Source organism: Aspergillus fumigatus, chromosome 6, assembly GCF_000002655.1.
Source record: "Aspergillus fumigatus Af293 chromosome 6, whole genome shotgun sequence".
NCBI lineage: Eukaryota > Fungi > Ascomycota > Eurotiomycetes > Eurotiales > Aspergillaceae > Aspergillus > Aspergillus fumigatus.
Window position 1 is genome coordinate 973,949 of NC_007199.1, and position 24,927 is coordinate 998,875.

Sequence of the window (24,927 nt, forward strand, 5' to 3'; positions counted from 1 at the left end):
GTCGTTACTATTGTATATGTAAGGGGCTTAAAGGCTTGATGATCAAAGCTCAGAGCTTTACCTAATTCTCTCTGAGCATGAGTTGGCACGAACTTACAGCAAGTCTCAGTTTCATGCTGATCAGGTCAATAGTATAGGTATGTACAATGATAATATCGACGAGAAAAGCAGAGTAAATGAATGGAGCTCCGAGGAAGGAATTTACAAATGTTATCCAACCATAGGTGGTGGGTGTAACTTGGACCAGTAGATAAGGTACCTTACTATTCTGCATGTACCTGAGGTTGAGTCAGTAAAGGTCACGGGATTTGGAAGTAATCATAAAGAGGATTTTCCTGTAATGAAGCTGTTGACCTCATATGAAACTAGCAGGCCCTAGGCAGACATTTATTATCATCGAATCTTTCTCCATTTTCCTCTTTCCAGATTCCTCTTACAAGTCCTTCATTAAAAAAAAAATCTGTAACAATACAATTCATGGCACCTTCCATGAGAAACCCGGAAATAATGATGATGGCCTCAAGGGCAAGTCGGATGATTTCTTGGAAGAACCCTTGGCTCTAAAGTGATAAACGGACGAATGATCAGAAGACGGTGGAGGGCAATCAATGCTAGTTTAGTGGATCCGATCGGTTGGGCTGAGAGGCGCTGCTTAACCTTCTCACCCGCCTTGTCAACACAGGTGTATTAGTGCAGAGTCTATCCATAGGTACCATTTACTCTAATATCAGAAGAAAGATGACTCTATAGTGATGATGAGATTCGAATTGACTCAGGAGATACTTTGTGTCATCCGAGCCTTGATGATCCATGGCTGATTTGAGAGACAATTCAAAAACGAAAGGTCAGGAAAGAATGTCCGACCAGATGACTTTGAGAGTTGCCATTGTCCGATACGCAAACAAGTCACTCCCTACGGACTAAACCTAGTAAATTACTGGGGTGGGTAGTCTGGACTATTTTCAACCCTTTGCGTACATAGACTACGCACATGCTGGCTTCGATCTGGCGGTCAACCTATCTCCTGAGCTTCAGACCATTTCACCTGGCTGAAGGCACTGACCGATCCGTGTGTGGTGAGAACGGAAGATTTCAAGACCAGCAAGATATAACTGATTGTTGTACAAGGTCTCCTCCACCCACTATGTATGCAGATTCCAGTCAATCAACCCCGCGTAGCCAATGATGATCCATCCTCATCATCTTGTTCTCTGTCATACCAGCAAAAGACGAGAGGGGACCCGCCTTGATTGAAGCCTAAACAAGAGGCGGCGGGAGCATAATTTCGGGCGGCCCCAGATCTGGTGGTTGTCTGGAAAGGTGCTAAGACAATTAGAGCCAGACATCCTGATCAACTCGAGGGCCATCGATGAACGATTTATGATACTGACATTAAACATTAGGTAAAGATAACCCCAACAAAGGTATGTACCATAACTGAAATATTAACGGATACCTCTTGCGATACGAGAAACACTTATAGAGTACTCAATCAGTGATCGACAGAATCACTTGGGTGGGTGCTGTCATATTCGTATTGCTGCCATTGGTACTGTTTCATTACTGATCGCCAACAAAACTTCCATGCCGGCCTTGAGTCTGAGGTATCCACAATTCCCTACAACTAACTCTATGTGTAGACTAAGTAAGTCCTGAAATTCAAGGCGCCTAATGTTTGGTGTGATGGGAAATTCCTGTAAATGTAACGGTATTACAATTACATACAAAATTACCTACCTTACTTTTAGGCCCATTAGTCTTTCCTTCCAAGACACCAAGACACGCAGCATCTTTTTTCCTGCTATTGGAACCTTTCCATAGGAGTAGCAACAGCAGCAGCTTATCTAGGTAGTCTACCTATCATCCCAGCAAAAGACTTCATTTCTCTCTTTGCTTTTTCCCTTTTCTTCTCTCTTTCTGTTTCTCCTCCAGATTCCCCCTTCTCTTGTTCTTATTACGTCAGTATTGGCAGTTCGTCTTAATAATTTGCTGTCTTACCATTATTTCTGCACGCTTGATCTGTCTTTTTCCCTTCACTATCTTTTTTTCCCATCAGAGCTAAGCTATCTGGCTCTCGAATCTTGCCTTTACCCTTCTTCCTCCGGCCCCCTTCGACGGTCAATATCATATCATCGTTCAATTTACGGTCCTTGAGAAAGATATATCCGCAGTCAGAATCCTTACGATACAGAGTGACCCGCTTCGAGCAGATTGGTCGCGGCGTGTCATGCTTGCCTCGTCTGTGTGACAGCTGGATTACATTGATTGCCGTGCTTGGTCTTTCGTCCACATTCTCACCATTCGAACGGTCCACTCATAACGTCTGATCTCCTCGTCCACTTGCGCAACGAGTACATTCCTACCTACTGTACCAGCTGCAATAACATTCGGTTTTCCCCTCCACTCTCCCACACCCCTTGCCGCGACGGACCATCCAAGCTCACTCCCTCACGCTTGTCTGATTACAACCACAACCCCCCTACGGCCGTTCGTCGCTATTGCAACACACCGGTGTTTGTATCTCCTTCACTGGGCACATGAGGGCAATCTGCGCAGTTCGAGGTTCCTGGAGCATGCACGGAGCGTGGTAACGTTCACGACACACACGAGACACATACTCCCACAATCGGCAATTTTGAAAGACGGCTACTTGCTGAGCGTTGCGCTAGCCAACGAAAAGGGAGATTCTTCTTCCTTAGGGCTTGTCACCTTGCGTTGAATCTCGTTGGCCTCCTTCTCCGCTCCGCATTTCTCGCTTTCTCATCTGCCGTCTATCTCTCTCCCTTCCCTCTCCCTTCGGTCCCTTGTATAGTCTTGTACATTGCTTGACCGTATTACTGTTTTCGAGTAAACGATTATCATATTCTCTTTCTCTCCCTCTTACCCATCCCTTTCCTCACCTCTTCTCATTACCTCCCCAATTTTTTCTCTCGGTAAGTTTCCCCCTTCAAAGGAAACCTTCCATCTTGGACAACAGGGAGGACGTGCTTGAATTTCCCGAAGGTTGCTTGGCTAATCGTATGACTGGTCCTCGTGCAGCTTTATACCTTCTCCTCCGCCATTGCAGCCAGCTCGTGCCCGTCTGCAAATACGGGTTGGCATATATTATTCTTCTTTTGCTTCGTGATATCTTTCACTTGTGACAGGTCTGTGTGGTTCGTGCGCAGCTATAGAAGGACGATATCGATATTGGCCTTGATTACTTGCAAATATTTTGCGGCCCGTCAGGATACTTTCTTTTTTTGTTGATCTGTTATCCTTGGTGGTGACGGTGGAATGGCCTCTGCCATGGCAGCAAACTCAACCACGGTACATAATGTAGGTCTCAATGGCAGGATTAAGTCGGACAGACCATTGATTGCTGCGATACAGGTACGATCAAACAGAGCTACGAACATGTCCGGATCGAGTATGAACAGTGACCGATCACGAGGGCCTCATGCAGGTATGGGCAAGGGTTTCGGGGCTGGAAAGTCAAGCTGGAATACCAACATCTGGGGCGACAGCAACCTGAAAAGTGGATTCGATGGTGAGTTGATGGATCGAGCTCGCGATATTTTATTTTGTCTTTGCACAGAGTCATTGAACTAACGATACAACCTGAAGACCAGAATCTTGCGGAAACTGGTTTCGAAGGAAAGTCAGGGTCAGGCTCCTTACTGCCTTCCTCTGAATCGGACGGATGGAGTAGTCGGCCGAATCTGCCCTGGAACACAGTGAACACAACATCGGCTTCCTTGTCCAGAGGGCAAAACAACGGCATGACTGCTTCACCCATTTCCACAAGGCCCAATGACAGGAGTGCACCCGCTCTGTCGGATACCGTCGATTCCACGTCATATTTCTCCATACCTAGATCTTCCGGAATTGGATCGTCCTCTGGAGGAGGGAATCACAAAACTTATCTGAACGCTGGAGCTGACGGGATCTCTCCATGTGGAGATGGGCTGTCATTCGGCAATTTTGGTGGGCTCCGGAGTGGCGACGGTAGACGGCATCCTAACTCCTCTGCCTTTGGAGGAAGCCCAGTTGGAACGGGTTTTCCCATGAAGCAAGGGTTTACCACTCTGGACACCACTCGGCCCGATGAGATAACTGGGTCTCTCACAATGTCTAGTTTACCACAGGCATTGCCAGACACCATGTCGCAGCCATTGGCTCGTAACGGTTTTGCGCATGCGTCCCATAACTCGGCATCAATCACATCTCAGAGACCCACCCACGCCTCTCACCCGTCGTTTCATTCTGAAAGCCAGGGATTCGAGGGTCGCTTTGGAGGCTCCTCCATGGACCTGAGTGCTGAAATCAATACGCTTCAGCTGAATGAAGGCGGCTTTTCGGGCCACCCAGTAAGCCGTCCGCCCTACCTGTCCCACTCGTCCTATGATGGGTCATTGCAACGCTTCAAATATCAGAGCGCTGCCGATGAATCCAGCTATGAAGCAGTCGGGGGATACGCGGGAGACGGTTTGTCCGAGTTGCCATTAGGACACCACGCCGGCCGATCCCGTCTCGGTGAAGGTTCACTTTCTCCCACAGATCTAGCGCGGATGGAGAGCACCTTTTATTCTGCTCTTGAGGCCGGCGCGGTCCCTGGGTCACATTATCGGAATGGGTCTGCCACCCGACTGAGTGAAAACCAGGCTCTAGCCTTGGAGCGGAAGTTGCGTGCTATGCAGCATGATCAGGATCTTGCCCACGGTGCTGCAAATTCTCTGCAACGTATTCCATATAATACTCCTGCGTACGATCTCGCGGGATATCAAGCGGCACGGCTCAACGCTTTGTCAGGATTCTATCCTGTCGCACAGCTTGGTGGACTGGGCTCCGCTGGTATCATCCCCAGGGGCCATCGTGATCAAGACCCTGCCCAAGTGGTACGGAGCCCGCTCTTGGAGGAGTTTCGAGCGAATAGCAAGGGAAATAAACGCTACGAACTCAAGGTATGTATCTTCGTTTCCCTCTACTATTCTCGGGCGAAAACCATATTAATAATCCTTGCAGGACATTTACAATCACATTGTTGAGTTCAGTGGCGATCAGCATGGTTCACGATTCATTCAACAGAAGCTGGAGACAGCGAATAGCGACGAGAAAGAGCAAGTGTTCCGCGAAATCCAGCCCAACTGCCTGCAGTTGATGACAGACGTGTTTGGCAACTACGTTGTCCAAAAGCTCTTCGAGCATGGCAACCAGTCCCAGAAAAAGATTCTTGCCAATCAGATGAAGGGCCATGTGCTTGCCCTGTCCACCCAGATGTATGGGTGTCGCGTTGTCCAAAAGGTATGGCTACTTCATGCCAAAGGGTAGATTTTACCGTGCATCTAAGGCTAATGGTTGACTAGGCGTTGGAACATATCCTTACCGACCAGCAGGCATCCATGGTCAAGGAGCTTGAGAACCACGTGCTTAAGTGTGTCCGTGACCAGAATGGTAACCATGTCATCCAGAAGGCCATTGAAAGAGTTCCATCTCAATACGTGCAATTCATCATCAACGCCTTCAAGGGACAAGTGAGCAGGCTGGCCGCGCACCCATATGGATGCCGAGTCATCCAGCGCATGCTTGAGCATTGTGAAGAAGTAGACCGGGAATCCATCTTGGCTGAGCTTCATGCTTGCACTGCTCACCTTATCCCAGACCAATTCGGAAACTATGTCATTCAACACGTGATCGAAAATGGCGAAGAAAAGGATCGATCCCGTATGATCAACGTTGTACTGTCGCAACTGCTCATGTATTCGAAGCACAAATTTGCGAGCAATGTGGTCGAAAAGAGCATCGAATTTGGTGAAGAGTCGCAGCGTCAGCAGATCATTAGCACATTGACATCGGCGAACGAGAGAGGCGAGAGCCCTCTCTTGGGTTTGATGCGTGATCAGTACGGAAACTACGTTATTCGTGAGTCCTTTCCAAGTCCTCGTTTCGATGTATGGAATTGCTAACCCCTGCTTCAGAAAAGGTGCTTGGTCAGTTGAAGGGGGAGGAAAGAGAGGGTCTCATCGACCAAATCCGACCTTTGCTCAGCCAGCTTAAGAAATTCAGCTACGGAAAGCAGATCGTTGCCATCGAAAAGCTCATTTTCGATTCTACGACGCTGGGTGCTAATTCTCTGCCTCCCGCTTCGTCCACGACTCCTCCTCACTCCCACAAATCCTCCCCTCAGCCAAGCAAGCGCCTGGTCAACGATGTAGAGAACAGCCGGGCTCCTGTTGTCGGCGCGGCTCCGCCTACCCCTCCTCCCACCGACAACCAGGGTCATACACATGGTCCTGCTGAGTCGAAGAATCTTGCAAAAAGCACGGTGACTTCTTTGTCGGTATCTGAATCTGCATCTGCCGACTCCAATGGCTCTGTGCCAGTGTCCGCATCCACCTAAAGTTACTTCAGACCTCGGACTCTGCACTCTGTTTAATCTTCCCCCTTTTCTTCGTGCGAATATTTGCTCCTTTTATGTCTTTAAATGAGTCGAAACCCCAACTCTATTTTTAATATGGGCGTATACATACAGGGAACTCTCTGAGGGATATATGAGTTTCCGGTTTTCTTTCTTCGATACTTCTCCCCGGCCATCATTGTTCATGGCATGACGGCGTCAAAATTCACTGGGAGCTTCACTGATTCATGTTCGACCTTCCTACATTCTTAATCGCTTGTCTTCGTCCTGTGTTTGAAATTGTGATGTGATGAAAATGAGGATATGTCTCGAGAAGTTTGTGAATGGTTCTTCTTTCTTTGTCCAAATAGGAGGGTTCGGCGTCTTCAACGGGGAGCTAGGGATACTGGAATATCGCGCTTGACTGACCTGGCGAAACTCGATACGGGATCATGGGCATATGCAGGAATCTGGAAATAGGTAGATCACATGAGACTTGCCTGGCGCATGAGGTGACTTTTCTATCTCGCTATACAGTCTGTTCAAATGAAAAGCGTTTGCTTGCAAGCTAATTTCGGAAATTTGCATATTCTTAACAAGGCATATGGGAAAATAGATTCGTTCTATGACAGAAACATGGCCATCAGAACGTATCCAGTCCGACACATGTCAGTGTAGCCGACTTGATTAACACAGTGATTATAGTTTTTAACCAATAATCTCTAACGTATAGACATTGCATCTTTCAGCTGACTTTCCATCCTGATCGTCCTCTCCTCACTTTGCAAGGCAGGTAATCACGTGACCAGTGGGTAGTTCCATCATGCAAGTATGGAGAAACTGGCGCTTGCCACTAAATCGCAAGTTCATCCTAGTGGAAGCATTACGCTGCGCAGACTGTCTTAACTATCACAGTCACCTCATTTGCAATATCTAGCGCATTACTCCATTCTGCTCAACGTTACTGTGCGAACACTTCGCAATTTCTTCGTTTCCAGCCATCCTTGACCCGAAAACATCCATCCACTCTCACGGCGGTCCGACTTCCACAAACAACTCTGCAGAACCACTACTCCTCTCACCCCCGCAATAAGCCGCACATCACATCCTAGTCTTATAGCAATCAACCATGTCCTCAAACGTCGGCCTCTCCACCCCCCGCGGAAGCGGTACATCAGGCTACGTCCAACGCAACTACGCCTTCATGAAGCCGCGCAATGCAGGCTACGGCGCGCCGTACCCGCCCGTTTCAGGCGCAAATGCCAACGATTCTAGCCGTGGGTTCAAGCAGCGGCAGCCCGATAAGCAGATTTTGGAGCATGATCGGCGGCGTGCGGTTGAGGTGAAGGTTATGGAGGAGAGGGAGAGGCTTGAGGAGGAGAACGAGCGGATTGAGCAGGAGGGTAAAGGCAAAGGCGAGGGCGAAGGGAAGGTGTTGTCGGAGGAGGAGATTGAGGAGCGGTGTGAGGCGCTCAGGGCGAGGTTGTTGAAGGAGATGGAGGAGGAGGAGAATCGCAAGGGTGATGCGGCAGATGGTGAGAGGGATGAGGGGAGGGAGCGCAGGGGGTGGAAGCGTGGGCCTAGGGATAGGGAGCGTGATCTGCCGCCGAGAGAGAGGAGGCAGTTCAAGACGTATCAGGTGCATGAGCTTGCGGAGGCGAAGATTGAGGAGAGTGAGCGGTTTAAGAAGGCGTTGGGGATTCGGGAGGATACGGAGACGGGGGAGATCTCGAGCGGGAGGAAGGATTACGAACCCAGGAAGAGGGATAGAGAGCGTTATTGAGATGGGCTGTTTTCCTCATGTGGCGTTTAGGGTGTTGAGGCGGTGCTGCGTTTCTTTGGTTGGGATGAAAGAGCATTATTTTCACGGTCTGCATGTATTTTCATCAAGCATGATCTCGTCTATCTTCGCTTCCAGCCTGCCAAAAACTATATACATCTAGGCGGTGAACTTTTCAATCACCCAGCCGTCCTTTATATCTTTCCGTTGGATGACCTTCTTGGCTGGTAACGGCCAAGAGGTGCCACCAGCTTCGCCAACGAGCGATGGAATGACCCAGCATGCTCGTCGCTGCGGGACCCCGTCCATCGGTTCTATCTTACCGATTGGCTTACCGTATTCGATGAGAGGCGTGCCGTGCGCGATTGCAGAGAGCTGTAGCCCGCTCGGTGCCGCCAGAGGATACATTCTGATCCTCGGGACCTGGTCGGACAGCAACGAAGGTGCTGACTGTTGGAGATGAGAGTAGACCAGGTATTGCGGCATTTCCTTTGGTGAAAGGCGGGCAAGAACAGACGACGGGTGCACGTAGACGGCTTTCTCCTGCAGCTCTGTTGCTCGTCCTTCTCGAGACCTGAAGAGCGTCAGGTACGGGACATCGATGGCTCTCTTTGGCGTGCGGTCCATCTCGGGCGGAACAGGTGCCAGATCGGCGCGGATTGCAACATTGTCGATGAATCCAGCGGTCACAATCTGCTTCAGCGCTTTAATCTGTTTATCGGTGGGCTCAGGCAGACGGGGTTCGTACGCTCCAATCAGACCAGGGTTGTTTGCGCGCACAATATCGGTCAACTGTTGCCGAAGCTGCGTGGCCTCCTTGAATGCCTTTGCCCGCAGGAACATCTGGTCGCAGAATGAGTCCCCATTCGAAGCATAAGCATAGGCGCAGATCGCCGACAGATACTTCATAGCGTCAGAAGTATCATCGTGCTTGCTGAAAAGCCGCTCGGCTCTCGTGTAGTCCTTGTGGCGCTGTTCTCGAGCCGTGTCCTCTAAACGATCGGAGTTCTTATAAACCCCATCACTCTTGTCCTCTTCCTTTGACGTAGCTGGATCGATCTGGTTTTCAGGGATGAACAAGTCTCCCACGGCCAGTGCGGAGACAAGCGCAATCACGTAGGGCATACAGCCGTGCTGGTGGCCAATATGAAGCATTTTGCTGAACCGCGGTGATAGCGGATATGTCGACAGGCGATGGCCGATCTGAGTAATCTTACCGTTCGCGGAGAGTGCTCCAAGGTTCTTCAGCAACTTCTCGGCCTTGGCCAGTCCTTGCCGACTAGGAGGTGTAGGGAAGGGGAAATTGATCACGTTATGTAGGCCCATGCTCTTCATCTGAAGTACGACGCCTTCAATGGGTGTTCTTAAGATTTCAGGATCGGTGTATTCTGCGAACTCGCCTTCGTAAATCGCGGACGAATAGAGTCGGTAGCAGTGACCTGGTCCGGTTCGACCTGCTCGACCAGCTCTCTGGTTTGCACTAGCCTTGCTGATCCAACCGATTTGGAATTTTTGCACCCCGGTCTCTAGATCGTACTGTTTTTCTTTGGCTCGCCCACAATCAAAGACATACTTGATGCCGGGAATTGTAAGACTGGTCTCGGCAACGTTGGTCGCCAGAACGATAAGACGGGAACCCTCCGGTGGCGGCTCGAAAACCTTCAGTTGTTCCTTTGTGGGCAGCTGAGAGTAGAGAGGCAAGACATGCACTCGAGTTGAGGAATCCATCGCCTCTTCCCCGAGGTTGAACTCTTCGTCTTCCTCGGGATTCTCATCCAAGCCGGTGATTTCGAGGTCACTTTCATCATCCTCGTTGCCAAGATGAGACAAATCTGCACCTCCTAGGTCCAGATCCTCCGCTTCGAGTGGTGCATCATTTGCGGAGAGTTGTACTTTTGCCTGGGTAGCTTCTCCCCGTTGAGTGGGCTTGAAGGTCTGCTTCAACCGCTTAGCCAGATGCCTGATCTCGTTCTGCCCAGTGAGGAACACGAGCATGCCTCCGGGAGGTAGCTTGCGGTGGCCCCTGCAGACCTTTCTGTAGGCTTCTTCAACATAGTCTCGATGTGTCCGTCGTGCGAAGTGTACGGTCACAGGGTACTGACGGCCTTCTGCTTGTACGAGCGGCGGCGGGCCTTGACGGAAGAGACTTGGATTCTGAGTGAAATCAGAGATCCTCAGAGTGGCAGACATGACTACAAGCTTGAGGGGTTTGATGGAGGGATCCTCTTCGCTCATGGCTTTCCGCAGGTCAATGATACGGCTAACCATTCCAATCAGGATATCAGTGTTGACGCTCCGCTCGTGGGCCTCGTCGATGACGATAACAGAATATTTCTTCAAAGCGAAGTCTTCGGCAATCTCGCGGATAAGGATACCGTCGGTCATGAACTTGATCGCGGTTTTGCTGGAGACGTTGCTTTCGAATCGAATCTGGTAAGCGACCCGGTCGGAATACTGTCCCAGCTCATCGGCCACACGCTTGGCCATACTGACAGCAGCAACTCGGCGGGGTTGTGTCACTGCAATCATACCCGGGTTGGGACTATCGGGGTGTCCATAACCGGCCTCGAACAGGAACTGAGGAAGTTGCGTGGTCTTTCCGCTACCAGTAGCACCCCAGATGACGATGGATGAATTGTTGTGGATAGCTTCCATTATCTTCTGTTCTTCACCGACCACAGGCAGACCTAAGCGTGAATTTTGAACCTCTTCCGAACGGTCAACTTGCACACTGAATGCCTTGCGGTTTGGATCGCCTTTGGTGACTTGCAACTCTAGGGGAAGCGGCTCCTCTTCAGCGACGGTGTTCCTGACGGGCCGCTTGGATTCACGAACGAACGGCTGCTCCTCTGCTGTAATGGGACCAGAAGGTTTAAAGCCGACAACCTCATTGATTTGTTGTCTTGCCCACTCTTTGAACGCGGACTGGCGAGGCTTGATTCGGAGTTGTGCTAACGACTCAGCTTCCTCATCATCCACCACCCCCTCCTCATCGTCTTCGTCTTCTTCATCCTCCTCCTCATTATCACTGCCACTATCCTCTTCATCGCTTTCATCATTGTCGGAAGATGCGTCTTTTTCTCCATCCTGCACATTTTTTGTTTCGGCATCGATTTCCGAGTCTTCAGGCTCTTCATCGCTGCTACCAGCACTATCATTTCCATCATCGGAATTGAATCCTTCCCATGGAACTTCCGGTACGGATACGGCCGCCGGTTTGGCCTTGGGCGCTCTTTTCCGCTTCTTTAGAACTGGGAAGCCGTCCGGACCGAGTTCCAGAGGACGTTTGAGGCCGCCACCAATGACTGGGGCGGGAATCGGTGGTGCAGGAGCAGTCTCGGCGAGCTTTCGCTTAGTAGTCCCTTTTGGATCGACAAAGGAGTCGTCTGTCTCGTCGCCTGACAATTCCGAATCCGAATTCTGATTATGCGACGTACTAACATCCTTTGTGGTGGTTGTGGGCACAATATTCTCGTCCTCTCTTTTCCGTTTTCCCAGTTCCTTCGAGCTCTGGAGCGCGGAGGTATCGACTTTGATCTTCTCAAGTTTCTTAAGTAGCTCGACATTCTCTTCTTTCTTAAGTTTGTTTTCCTGCTCAGATGGTCAATGAAATCTGTGCAGACGATCCGTAAATCGACAAGGAGCTCATATTTCACATACAATATATTTATCCAAGCGCTTTTGCTTCTTCGCTGAGATTTTCGTGTGTTGTGCCCTCAGCTCCTCTCGGAGCTTCTGCTTCCTCGCTTCCCTTTCGCTCTTGGAAATGGGCAATATCTCAACAGCATTTGTGTCGACCGCAGCATCGTTTGAACTGTTTTGTCGATGTTTTTGTTTTCGTTGGCGGGGGACAAATTTGGGCATTGTGAATATCTCGATAAATTCCCTTGCCTCAACCCGGAGACAAAGGGAAGAATTTTAGAAAGAACAAACAATAGAGAATGGCTGATTTTGTGATTGCTGCTCCTCTGCTGTTGAAGGAAACGTGAAAAGAAAATTGATTCTGCCGGACAGTGGAGATATAAAATCTCACCGCCCACAAGGCGGCATCATCAACCATCTGCCAATTGATCACCAGCTTCGTTTGCTTAGAAATGTATTTCTGTGGGAGGATCCAAATCAGAAAGTCCTCTTGCTAAGTCGAAGAAGCATTGTTTCATTTTCTAGCATTTCAAAATTAGATACTTAGTGCCATTCGTCATGTCCAAACTTCGTGATCTCGACAACCTCCAGGTGCCGCCAGAACTTCCTTTTCCTGCCGTTACAAAGCAGGTCGCTGGAGTGGTAAATGGCATACAAACAGACGTGACGTGCGTTCAATTTAGCGACAAAATCCTGGTCACCATATCTCAGAACGGCCGACTTGGGCATTGGGTTCGTTGCTCAGCGTCTCCCCCTACAAGGCTTCAGGCTAACCATAGCTCAGCTGCATGTACCGCTAGAGAATAAAAACCCAGGGGCACAGGGATTTCATACATTATCTGAATCAGCTGATGATGATCTTCTTCCAATGAGTCGCCTGATGGCCACCTCACTGCTTGGGGGTCGAGCTCCTGGACATGAAACAGTTGGTCAGCTCTACGCCCGCCAAATAGCAAGTGTTATTGCAACAAAGACACCTGACGAGAAGCGATTGCTTGTCGTCGGCCTTGGACTCAAAACTGCAGAGGCTGACCGGGATGTCTTTTTCGGCATTATTGATCTCGTACTTCAATGCATCTGAACCATGAGGCCAATATTCTCAAGAACATTGAATGAGAACAGATGGCAGAAGAAGGCGGCACACAACAAAAGCGAGTCACTTACACGAGTTTATAGAGACTTCTTCCTCCTCTGCTCGTGTTCTGACCCGCTCGATCGTCAAATTGGGAATTCTGAGCGCAAAGATGAGTTGAGTCAGGCGTTCCGTTTCGTCTCCGGCCAAGCCTCTGAATATCAACCTTCCGAGAAATTCAATCCCGCCACTAAACAGAGCGCGGACCAGGTCTCCCTCATCAAATCCGGGGATTTTCCATTGATTGTACACCACGACAGAGAGCTCGTGGACTCTGAGGGGCTCGCCCATTCTTAGAGTGGTGATGAACTCTGCAAACGCCCAGCGACGTTGAACTGCCAGCAGGGGCTCGGATGCTCCGATCAGAAACACAATTTTTTTGAAAGATCTTCTCCACACAATTTCTTTGTTACGGCAGGGGTATTCCAACCATTGTTGGAAGACTCTGTTACGGCAGCAAGACAACGGCGTTGGCTGACGTCTGAGGAAATCAGCCGACTTCGACCCGTAATTTCTGAAAAAAAGCCGTCGATCACCAAGGGAATGATACAGAGCGATAGATGCTTCATGGTAAAACACGTGCGAGGTCCTGAGGATCGCCAAATCCCCGATTTTAGGATTATATGGGACCCCTATCTCGACATTACTGTTGTGATGACAGAACAAAAATTCATAAATTTTGTATCGGACCTGGATCGACAGACGAAGAAGGTGACATCGCAGGTACCGGTTGCCCACGATAAGACTGCCTCTCACCATCTTGCAACCCTCATTGACAGCTACATCCTCGAAGGTTTTCGGTTCAGCTGGCTTGACAAAACTGGCGGTTCTCAGACGCTCATCGTATCCTTGTCTGAAGAATTGCACCAACAGTCTGAATGTGTATTGCCACATACGTGTCAGCAGCCGAAGGATATCATATCAAGCAGACTTACACTTCTGGTCTCTGAGCCCGGGACAGCAGAGCCTGTATCTTGCTTTTCTTTTTACTCTCTATGGGTTCGTGCTGTTGCTGAATTTGTGCGTCTGGATCCATCTTGCCAGTTGCTTTTGCTTCGGCGTCTTCCTGGATAAATGGAACGAGGGTTGTATTCGCGTCTTGGAGTTAAACTGTCGATGATCGAGACGGTCGTAATTTCTTTGAGAGAAAGGAGTGAGCACATGTGAGTGTGTTGTTACGCCGAGAGCACTTGTGACCTGGGACAGTGCAAGTTCTGTTATTTTCAGACCGATTGTCAATGCAAACTGAATCTGAACCTACTCATTTCTTATGAGCACTTCAATCGCTGAGCTCTATTCAACTTAGAGTTCGTGCTGAAGGGAGATTGTAGAATATGATCTCTCTGTAAAACCTTAAGAGCTTATACTAAATCACCTTACTCGTATCTTCGTAGACGTACATCAGACCTCGTTTTCGGCAAGTTTAATTTATGAATGCCATTTACAGGTGCCGTAGTTAAGGACACACTCAAGATGTTCTCTTGATATTCAGCATCAGAGATGGTCACGTGTCTCAGTGAGGTTCAAGGAGCAGAATAAGCCTGGCCACCAGTTCCAACTTTGTATGATTTCTACGTTGCTCGGTCGTCGTCGATTGTTGTCTATTTGTCATTATAATATTATTCGCCAGGTGTCATAGCGACAGTGTCCACTAGATACAGCCTGGTGGGACGCGTAGTGTCCAAAGCCGTTTATGTGACGTCTTACCATAAACAATCACAGCACGGTCTCACAAAAGCTGACAAGAAGAGCTACATTGCGTCTCATTTGAAACCCCGTAATATTCTGGGAGTGTCTTGTGTCTACTACATTGCTGTTTTTGATATTGTCTCATTTCTGTATCGTTAAAATATCCCGCTCATTGCAGTCTGTGATTCTGAGCCAACTGGAAATGGAGCCAGAAGATTTGACAGACCCAGACCTTAGAGCAGCCATCGCAGCCTCATTGAGGGACCTTCATGATAACGGTGCTAGCCCAGCTGATGATTCTCAACACAAGGTTGTCGATCTTACTGCAGAGTCAGACGATGATGAAGTCATTCCTATTTTCCCAAAGTCCAAATCAGTTATTGGGTCTGATACAGATGCTGATGAGGATGAAGATCTGAAGAGAGCCATTGCCTTGTCCCTGCAAGACTCTGAGGATACGGAAAAGACCTCGCCTTACCAATCATACGGTAACAAACAATATGGTCCACCCCCAGAGATGGAAGGTTCCGCAACAGATCACAAACCTTCGCAGCCATTAGGGCTCCTGGGCCTTAATCGCAAGCAGATGGAGGAAGAACGCCTCGCCCGCATTGCGAAGAGAAAAGCGGATGATGTTGGGAGCATTGACCATCGCCAGGCCAAATATTCAAAAAATGAATCGAATCAGCCGGCAGGTCGAAGAAGCAGCGGTTCTGTGTCAAGAGAATATGCACCTAGCATTGGTGCTCCTCGAACAAGACATGAGACAGTAGAGTCGACGCCACGCTTGCCCAATCCTTCTCCGACACCAGGTGTACAGTTCCCAAAAGGAGTCGTCAAAAAAACTTACGCGCAGTACTGCCCACGGACAGGGGACGATATCACAATCGAGGAGGTCTTTCAGAGAAGTGATTTAGAGCTGGCTATTTTGAGCTCATTCATGTGGGACATTGAATGGCTCTTTTCGAAGGTCGATACGAAAAGCACTCGTTTTCTCCTGGTAATGCAGGCTAAAGATGACTTGACGGTGATTGACCCCCTGTCTGTTTTCCCTGAAATACAATATTGATTAGGTCGGCATCAGAAACGCCAATATGAGGCAGAAACCGCGTCGATGAGCAACCTGAGGTTGTGCTTTCCACCCATGGAGGGGCAGGTTAACTGCATGCACTCGAAACTGATGCTCCTCTTTCACCCGGGATACCTACGAATTGTAGCTCCGACTGCGAATCTGACACCATATGACTGGGGCGAGATGGGGGGCGTGATGGAAAACGTATGTTCGAGCAATACTGTTTGCACGCCCTTGCTGACTCTAGCTTAGAGTGCTTTTCTCATTGATCTCCCCCGAAAGGTAGCCACGACTTCTGTGGGCTCCAAGACCGTCTTCGAGGAAGAATTGGTCTACTTTCTAAGAGCGAGTACTTTGCAAGAAAATATTATTTCGAGACTCGACGAGTTTGATTTCAGCCCAACGTCTCATATTATGCTAGTTCACACTATGTAAGAGTCCTTCGCGAGATTCTGAGAACATTACTCATGCTGTACAGCGGAGGGTCACACACGGGAAATACATGGAGAAGAACGGGATACTGCGGCTTGGGGCGTGCAGTCAATGCATTAGGTTTGCGAACTTCCAAGCCGATCAATATTGATTTCGTCGTATGTGCAGTCCATGGGCCAGCGAGACCCAGACTTTCTCGACTAACCACGCAAAGGCATCCTCAGTAGGATCACTCACAGACGAATTTCTAAGATCAATATACCTCGCTTCTAAAGGTAAGCACTCGCACCGTTCCATCCAGCCACAAGTCTAAAATCCTCCCAGGAGACGGCGGTACAACCGACTTCACCCTCCGAACCTCTAAGACCTTCTCCGCTCGTAACCCCAACGACAAAGACCAGCTCATTCACAAAAACACCGCCGAAGAATGGAAAGATCGCTTTCGGGTTTACTTCCCCTCACAGACGACCATTGAGCAATCACGCGGCGGTCCAGACTGTGCCGGTACAATCTGCTTCCAGTCTAAATGGTACGAAGGTCCGAAATTCCCGCGTCATGTGCTGCGCGACTGTAAGAGTCGGCGGCCGGGACTTTTGATGCATAACAAGGTAGCTCTCCCTCCATCTGCTGAGGTAATATCCTAGCTGAGGCAATTTTGCTCTCCAGATCCTATTCGTAAGACCGGATGAGCCGATCCGATTACCGAATAGCTCACTGTGTCAAGGATGGGCGTACGTGGGGAGTGCGAATCTGTCAGAAAGCGCGTGGTGAGTGCATTTTCGCCTGAAAACGAAGCAAAAAGCAAGTCTAATACTAGACGCAAAGGGGTCGTCTTGTCCAAGACAGAACGACCAAGCAGCCCAAGCTCAACTGCCGGAACTGGGAATGCGGTGTCCTTGTCCCTATCCTCGACAAAGACAACCCGTTAGATAAAGTCCCGGATAACGACAGTGGCAAAAGGGCAACCGAATCGGCGGATATGCTGGACGTCTTTAGAGATACTGTCCCCGTGCCGATGACGGTTCCTGGGCAACGATACGGCCCGGGTCTTAAGCCTTGGTTTTTTTGAGTAGTGTCTGTGATTGAGAGCAGTTATTGGGTTTGAGAATTGAAGGTGATTTTATGAAGAACGCTGTCTATGCATTATTTTTGCTTCTATATATGCAGAATGATTATGGGTAAATCAGTATCACGATCCAACGGGAATGCTTTCATGACCCCTCATTGAGATCACTTTGATCTCATCCTTTGCGTCTGGGTTCTATATTTTCACGCCTTCTCCGACTTCCTCTTAAAAACACCCTTGACTTTATCAATAACCAACCCCATCCCCCCAAACAAATACCCCATACCAAACGACCAGCCTCTCACACGCACAGTATAGATAAAGAAATAAACCAACAGCCAGTTGATAATCACAAAAGCCAGAAAGATCCCGAAACAGCGCCACTTGTCGCCGTCGTGCACGTTCAGCGTGGCCATGTACTCCGCGCCGTTGCTGTAGGGGCAGTACTGGCAGTCTGCGCTTGCGTCCGGGTTGAGCAGATACCCGTTCTTGGCGATGTTTGTGATGAAGTTGCCTGCGTAGTTGGCGCAGGTCTGGCCCGGGGGCGGGTTGAAGTGGGTTGTTTCCGAGGGGGAGCAGTCGATCTGCACGGTGGGGAAGATGGAGGAGATGACGCCGCGGAGCCACCAGGTGACCGGGTTGACATAGTACATCCAGTATTTCCAGAAGACCGGGTAGTCGCGGTAGGGACGGACGATACCGTTGAAGAGGTTGCACATGACGAAGAAGAAAGGGAGGACCTGTTGAGGGTGTTAGCGTTGAAGCGAGTGGTGAAAGGAGACGGGTGGACATACGTTGGAGATGACGGTGAACGACGGCGCAAAGGCGCAGATCCATTGGCCCCAGCTAGACATGAAGAGGAAGAATAGCATCGACATGAGGAAGACGTAGCCTGCGGTGCTGGAGTCCGTGGGGAAGCCGACGGGGTAGTACCATAGTAACCAGTAGATGAGGCTCGAGACGATGGCCATGGGGATCTCGCACACGATGTTGGCGGTGCAGAAGGCAAACCAACCGTAGATACGGCTGGGGTACTCGCGGGCCTCCCAGAGGGCGCGGTTGATGTAGAACTTGGGCACGATACTGTTGAGAACGACGGGGGGAATCATAATGATCAGGAAGATGGAGAACATGCGGTCCTGCATGTTGGCGATCGAGTTGCCGAGCATCCAGAAGGTGAACCCGTTGAAGATACCGATGATGACGCTGACGAACAGCTTTCCATAGTAGTACGACGGGTCGCGCCAGTACTGTCTGAAGATACGTTTTGTGAGAAGTAGAGTCTGCGTCATTGTGGACGCGGCGAATTCGTAGGGGCTCCCTGTCTCGGTTACTGGGATCTTGCTACGCTCTTCGCGGATCTGCTGAATCTCGTCCAGGACCCGCTGGTTCTGCTCCGAGTTCCTCCATTCTTCGTTCCAGTCGATCTTCTTGCCGTCCTTTGTCGTTGTTGCCTTGGCAGCGGTCTCGAGGATGAATTCAGCCACGTTCTTCGACGGGGGGCAGACGACGCCACGATCTGCGAAATACTTGATCACATCGCCACCGTCGTGGCCAACTGGACCGAAATAGAAGGTGTTACCACCGGGGTTCAGGGCGAGAATCATATCGAACTGCTGAATTAACATCGACGAGGGCTGGTGGATGGTACACAGAATGGCCTGTCCGGCCAGGGAGAGTTTCTTCAGGAATCTGACAATCGAAAACGCAGCTTGACTGTCTAAACCAGACGTAGGTTCATCCAGAAACAGGAGAAGGCTGGGCTTGGCTGCAAGCTCAACACCGATTGTCACCCGCTTCTTCTGCTCCACGTTAAGTGAACCGATAATGGCGTCTTGGATATCATTCAACTCCAACAGATCTATGATCTGGTCGACGTAGTCGAGCTTCTCCTGTTTGGAAACGTTCCTGTCCTGACGGAGCAGGGCTGAAAACTCCAGAGCCTCGCGGATGGTAGATGTGTTGTCGTGAAGATCCATTTGTTCACAGAAACCAGTGCCCCGTTGGAAATCGGCGCCCAGAGGACGACCGTCGACAAGAAAATCGCCAGTCACCACACCCATCTTCTGACGCTGGGCCAAGGTGTTAAGGAGTGTCGTCTTACCGGCACCTGAAGCACCCATCAGAGCGATCATGACTCCAGGCTTTGCGTATCCGTTGACGCCATTTAGAAGCTTTCTGGTTCCGTTGCCATAAGGTACCGTGTATTCGACGTTCGACCAGGTGAAGATTCTGTCGCTGGAAGAGATGCGCTTAAATGATTCGCCATTGCTTGCGGACATCGCCTCTCCCCGCGACAACGCAGCCTTGTCACCGACGTCCTGAACCTTTTCCTCATCATTGCCCTGGGTGGTCTGGGTGGCCAGCTTCTTGGCACGTTTCGATCGTTTAAAGACAAGAGCACCGCCACCACCGCCGACGAAGGAAAGGAACTCGGCGGCGAGGACTGTGACTATAAGATACAGTACAGTGAAAGCGATCACGACACCAAAGTTGCGCCACAGATGGCTCCGAGTGAACTGGAAAGACTCCTCCAAGTACCGGCTACCCGAGACGCCTCTGCGACCCAGCTCAGACCCAGGGAGAGCACAGCCCTGATATCTGGGATCGACACCCGGACCCTGGGGCACCAGCTGAGATGGTGCACAGTCCATGATACGATCGGAAAACTCATTCGTCAAGACGGCCTCATAACTGTACGCGATAGGGTTCACATAAAAGAGCCACCCGAACCAGATCGAGCCGTCGATCAAGCCCTGTTTGGGAATGACGTAACCAACGAAAATGACAAGTATGTTCAGAGCAATGCCACTGAAGCGAACGGCGTCATCGATAGTGGGAGAGAGCGCAGCGAACATGCGGTACAACGAAGTGATGGAGAATGTAGTCGTGTACACGAACAGGAAGTAGATGAAGAATTTGGAAGCGGTCACGTCGAGCCCCGTCATGAAATACATGATAATCGTAAACGGGACAACCATGCAGAAGATAGCAGGGAAATCCATCACCACCCGAGCAATAGACACGGCAGATGGTCGGTAGAAGGCGTACTCCTTGTGACGGGCAACAATGCCCCGTCCGGTAACGGCGGGCATCAACTCCGTCAATTGCAACCAACCGAGGAACAGGATCGAGAAGAAGAGTGCACCCCCACGAGAGAATGCACCACTGGTGTCGAGGGATTCACCGTAGAACAGGGAAGAGACGATCAGGGCATTGGAAATGATGATAAAGTACTTTGTATAGAGGGATGTCTTGTCGCCCCACAGGAGCCAAAACTCACGCTGCACGCAAGCCAGGACCTGACGAGCAAATGAAACCGTGTAGCTGGACTTTTTCGACACCGTTCTACTTTTGGCTGAAGGGAATTAGTTTTCGGTAAGCATGTACTAGGGAGTGTCGCAAACTTACATTGGGCAACGGTCTTCTGGAAGCGGCGGGTATCCTCCTGATCCGTATCCTGAAGCTTCTTCTCATAGCTAGCCACCTCGTCGCAGATAGTCTTGTAAGTCTCACTATTCCTAAAGACAGCCTCAAGCTCCTCAGGGGTCTTGGGGGTAGAAGCCTCTCGGCCGGGCTGGAATTGACGGGCGTTAGGGTCGCAGATTGAAGTAAGGAAATCAGCAGTTGTCCTAGCAGGTGGTTAGCGAAGGGGAAGTTTCAAGTGAGGGACAGAGAGACATACGATTTCTCTGGGCAATGGAAACCGAGATTCACAAAGTACTCGCGCGCCTTGTTCGCAGGGCCTTGATAGAGCATGCGTCCGGAATCAATGACCAGAACCTTGTCCATGAGTTCGTAGATACTCTCTCCGGCTTGGTAGAGGGTCACAAATGTAGTACGTTTGCTGACATCGGTCATGATCCGGAGAGACTTGGCATAATCCAAAGCCGTACTGGCGTCCAAACCTCTGGTGGAGTTATCCCAGCAAACAACCGACGACTTGGTCGCCAGGGTTTCGGCGATACTGACACGCTTCCTCTCGCCTCCGGACACACCACGGACATACTCATTACCCACCAGGGTATTCTTAGTGTGCGTAATACCGAACATTTTCAGGAGAGCATCAATGATGATGGGGATGCTATTCTTATCGTGCTTTTTGGTCTTGTTGATCAAAGAAAACTTCAAGGTCTGCCACACGGTCAGGCTCGGGAAGTGCTGGTCGTCTTCCGGGTTGTAGTTGACCTCGCCACGGAAGTGCTTCAGTTGCTCTTCAGCGGAGAGACCACCATACCGGACCTCACCCTCTACGCCGGCAAAGGCACCCCGGTCGTTTGCGATGGTTTTCAGGAAGGTGGAGCAACCAGCACCAGGCCGGCCCAGAACCAGCATCATCTCGCCTTCTCGGACTAGACCGGTGAAATCATGCAGCAGCTCTCGCACCGGAGGCTGTTTCCCAAAGCGCAACTGTGGGATGAAGCTACAGACGATTCTGTACAGATCCGGGCCAAATGTGCCAACAACAGCATCCGGCAGAGTCCGCACAAAGGAGGCTCCGGTCTCGACACCTTTCACCGTGAGATGTTTGAACAAGACACCGACCTTCTTCGCCGGTTCTCCTGTGGTCGTTCTCCGTTCCAAATGACCACCCATCAGGAACTCGCCGAGATCAAATCCACCCTGGTAACCGTCACCGTCACCGTCGATCGTCGAATCCTCCTCGTCGATTGCCTTCTCCTCATCGTGAACTTGACTGGCTCGCCCGGAGGCCCGGGATCGCAACCGATGGGCATCCTTTCCCACCGACCGCGTTCGTCTCAGACTCAGTTGGGTCAGTTCCCTCCTCATCTCCTCAAAATCCTCCATGGCGCCACGGCGGGAAACGGGCTCCCCTTGATCCCGCTCTCCCCACCGGCCATCGAGACTCAATTCAGAAGAGGTTGCTGTCATCGATGACGAGGGTACCGTTTCCGCATCTGGACTGAGGACCTTTGCGTGTTCATTCGTGTTGGTCTCCATTGTTGTGCTTGTTGCCGATTCTGGCAGACGAGAACCGTCCGCCATCTCGCTGTTTGATGCGTATACCTTCTTGTGGTAAACTATGGAGTTTTGAAATGAATTGTGCAGTCTGAAGGATTCGTCTTATATTCAGAGAGGAACCGACTCAATAGATTCCCCTGGTTGACTAGGACGGACAAGAAAAGAAGGTCGAAGGTATGTACAGGAAACCGAAAGATGGGTTGAAGAAGAGATAGATGGAATATTAAAAGAATAAGTGGAATCAATACCGTTTACTGTCCAATTCGGAGAGGCGATACCAGTCCAATGCACCAGGAGTGGAGAGGGTCTGGGAAACACAGCAACGGCTCCGACAACAAAGCGACAGAGAAACTTGGGGCGTCATTTCGTCGAAACTTATATATCGGTGACCTCCCAGGGTCCAGAATATTAGTAAAGTCCGTTAGCGACATCAAGGTTCGAAAGAGAAACAAGAATAGTTGATTTGTAAGGCTTGTGCAAAACAGGGTCCACCTAGTGGAAAAGGAGGCAGATCCTTTAGACTCATGGGGAGTCATCGAAGTACCAGACGGAGATAGCGAATAATCATCGGACAAGAAGCATACGTAGCCGAGTGGTCGACGGTGGAGCTTGTGGAAAAAAAAGTTTCAGAAGTCGAAGCAGAGGTGGGCCCCGAGTTTCCATCGACTTCGTTCATGCAAAATACCCAAATGAATGCCCAGAAGCCTGGATCTTCCTGACTCATGATGAGTTATGCAAGATCCAACATGAGTCGTGCCAGCAATTCCAGGAATATTATTGGACAGAGAAACAGTTACCTAAGCAGACGCACACGGTTTTGGCAAAACTTCGGAACAGCCCGATTTCTAAGGACTCCACATCGATACAGCAGCATTTAAACTTACACAGTACATACTGCACCTACTAAGATACCTACCGAGTAGTTGGTATCAATATCGTCGTAAGGACGCTAACAGTAGGAGAATCAAATAAACAGAGACTTGAACACAATCTGCGGTATAGATTCATCATCATATCGTCCATCGAATATTGACTCTCCTAACTATTTCATATCTGTTATGTCATCAACCATCGTGGCGCATATGAGTCGGAGATAAGCAACCGGCGTTAGTTTTAACATCAAGCTTAGTGCTGACGCCACCCCTTTTTGCCTTTTCCTTTTCTGGTCTCCGCCTTTCCAGACCTCTGTATTTACTATTTAGCAGACCCTCATGTCAGCTTATCGGAGCCGTGGCTCACATGCAAGAGAAGCCTCGGGTCAGCCATTAATGCCATTACTAGTCACCGCCAGTGTCTGCTCCCAGGGTAAGATAAGAACGGTGATACCGGGTCACCCATGATGCGGGTTTTTCCAATACGCACTGATCACCATGTGTGCCTAACTAGGGACATCTACGGAGTACGGAGTAGTCGGGCACCTTTCCGTGCGTTTCGAGTGTTCGACAAGGAAGTTGCGTCTAAGTATAATAATGTGGGACAGCTAAATCAGGAACCGTTTTGACTGATTATCAATCCGTCACTTCGTTTCAGTCATTATATGAGACTAGCTTGGAAGGTGGTGGAGCTGGCCCGAAAGGGAAAATAGGACAGCAATCCCCAAAGAAAAGGATGATGGGTAATTGTAATGATTGGATGGTGGAACTTGAGAAGCGAAACCCTGAAAAGTCGCCGAGTTCCATCGGGTACCGGGTTGATGTTTGTTTCGATTATGGACGGAGTACCATGGACTGCCAAGACAAGCTGCATATGCATCATTCTTGATCGCTTCCGGACCGTTGATAGGTTACAGTTCATGCATCTTCTTTAGTTTCCGATATGGTGCACTGACTTGGTAAACCTTCTTTTTAGATCCATCATATGTAAAGGCGTCTTGTCACCATCACCATTACGAACCATCCATCCACTTTACTCCGAATGCTGACAGATACACCGCTTCAGGACTAAGACTAACCAGGTCGCCAACCCGATAAGGGAGAGTCATAGCTAAGAGTCTTGTCGCCATCATCCAATAAGCTCATTAATAATCACAGCATGGCGCCATCTGCGGAATTCATTTTCCTCAGTTCCTTGCGCTGTCCCTGGAAATTTGCCTAATCTACCAGCCCGACTGCACTCGCCTTCAAGAAATAAACATAGTACCGATTCTCTGAGATAGGCTGCTTTGAAATCAGCCTGCATGCAGCACTCATGAAACCACAATTCCCACATTCAAATGCCTCCGGTAGTGGACTCTCGGTCCTTTACCTTGTTTACTTCCCACCAGAGACTCGATATCATGTCTTCAATGCAGATATATTCAGAGCGATGTTACAGCGAGAATATGCGTGGTGCAAAATCCGTATGAGCATGCAATGCGCCTGATTTACTACTCGAGAGCTGCACAAGCCTTTTCAGTAGGCTCATTCAAGCAGGTCGCGACTCATCAGACCCCAGCTTAGCCATCGATGGCTGTACAGTTACGCTGTGCTCAGGAAGGCTGCCATTCTACGTTACCCCATCTCCCACGAGACATACAAGTTAACGCTTTCCTTTGAACCCTCTTCGTAATGCGGACATAGATCCCAGCTCATAGCATCGTGTAGACTGATGGCTTGTTTTCTTCGTCATGCGCCTTGATATGTCATATGATACTATAGTTTACAATGGATATTGGCCAGTGATACTATGGGACTTTACAATTTGCCATGGCCGACCATATGTAGTATCTTTCATAGTGTAGTGACTACTCTTGGGAGCTAGTAGTGACATCATATTC

At 49.7% G+C, this 24,927-nt stretch overlaps 6 protein-coding genes across 6 annotated transcripts; 3 read left to right on the top strand and 3 right to left on the bottom strand.

The window, feature by feature from the left end:
- The first annotated feature begins 1,784 nt into the window (after window positions 1-1,784).
- On the top strand, window positions 1,785-6,956 carry AFUA_6G04310 (mRNA-binding protein PUF3). The gene is made up of 7 exons (XM_742554.2): window positions 1,785-2,933; window positions 3,040-3,318; window positions 3,373-3,529; window positions 3,607-4,943; window positions 5,005-5,283; window positions 5,346-5,901; window positions 5,958-6,956. The coding sequence occupies exons 2-7, from the start codon at window positions 3,277-3,279 to the stop codon at window positions 6,377-6,379; spliced, it is 2,793 nt and encodes a 930-aa protein (XP_747647.2). The 5' UTR covers window positions 1,785-2,933; window positions 3,040-3,276; the 3' UTR covers window positions 6,380-6,956.
- Window positions 6,957-7,505: 549 nt separating this feature from the next.
- cwc21 (U2-type spliceosomal complex subunit CWC21) lies at window positions 7,506-8,159 on the top strand (the record flags this gene model as incomplete). The annotated part of the gene is made up of 1 exon (XM_742553.1): window positions 7,506-8,159. One exon carries the CDS (start codon window positions 7,506-7,508, stop codon window positions 8,157-8,159), a length of 654 nt encoding a protein of 217 aa, XP_747646.1.
- Window positions 8,160-8,315: 156 nt separating this feature from the next.
- On the bottom strand, window positions 8,316-12,128 carry AFUA_6G04330 (ATP-dependent RNA helicase ECM16; the record flags this gene model as incomplete). The annotated part of the gene is made up of 2 exons (XM_742552.2): window positions 11,817-12,128; window positions 8,316-11,747 (listed from the first exon to the last, which is right to left on the bottom strand). The coding sequence occupies exons 1-2, from the start codon at window positions 12,018-12,020 to the stop codon at window positions 8,316-8,318; spliced, it is 3,636 nt and encodes a 1,211-aa protein (XP_747645.1). The 5' UTR covers window positions 12,021-12,128.
- A 559-nt stretch (window positions 12,129-12,687) lies between these two features.
- On the bottom strand, window positions 12,688-13,966 carry AFUA_6G04340 (uncharacterized protein; the record flags this gene model as incomplete). Its single annotated transcript, XM_742551.1, has 3 exons — window positions 12,688-12,875; window positions 12,963-13,783; window positions 13,866-13,966. 3 exons carry the CDS (start codon window positions 13,964-13,966, stop codon window positions 12,688-12,690), a joined length of 1,110 nt encoding a protein of 369 aa, XP_747644.1.
- A 529-nt stretch (window positions 13,967-14,495) lies between these two features.
- AFUA_6G04350 (uncharacterized protein) lies at window positions 14,496-17,192 on the top strand (the record flags this gene model as incomplete). Its single annotated transcript, XM_742550.2, has 8 exons — window positions 14,496-15,646; window positions 15,704-15,895; window positions 15,944-16,122; window positions 16,170-16,281; window positions 16,338-16,398; window positions 16,448-16,731; window positions 16,790-16,890; window positions 16,949-17,192. The coding sequence occupies exons 1-8, from the start codon at window positions 14,822-14,824 to the stop codon at window positions 17,190-17,192; spliced, it is 1,998 nt and encodes a 665-aa protein (XP_747643.2). The 5' UTR covers window positions 14,496-14,821.
- A 200-nt stretch (window positions 17,193-17,392) lies between these two features.
- Window positions 17,393-24,908, bottom strand: atrF (ABC drug exporter AtrF; the record flags this gene model as incomplete). The annotated part of the gene is made up of 4 exons (XM_742549.2): window positions 20,875-24,908; window positions 20,601-20,821; window positions 17,984-20,547; window positions 17,393-17,929 (listed from the first exon to the last, which is right to left on the bottom strand). Exons 1-4 carry the CDS (start codon window positions 22,194-22,196, stop codon window positions 17,393-17,395), a joined length of 4,644 nt encoding a protein of 1,547 aa, XP_747642.1. The 5' UTR covers window positions 22,197-24,908.
- Between the last annotated feature and the right edge of the window lie 19 nt (window positions 24,909-24,927).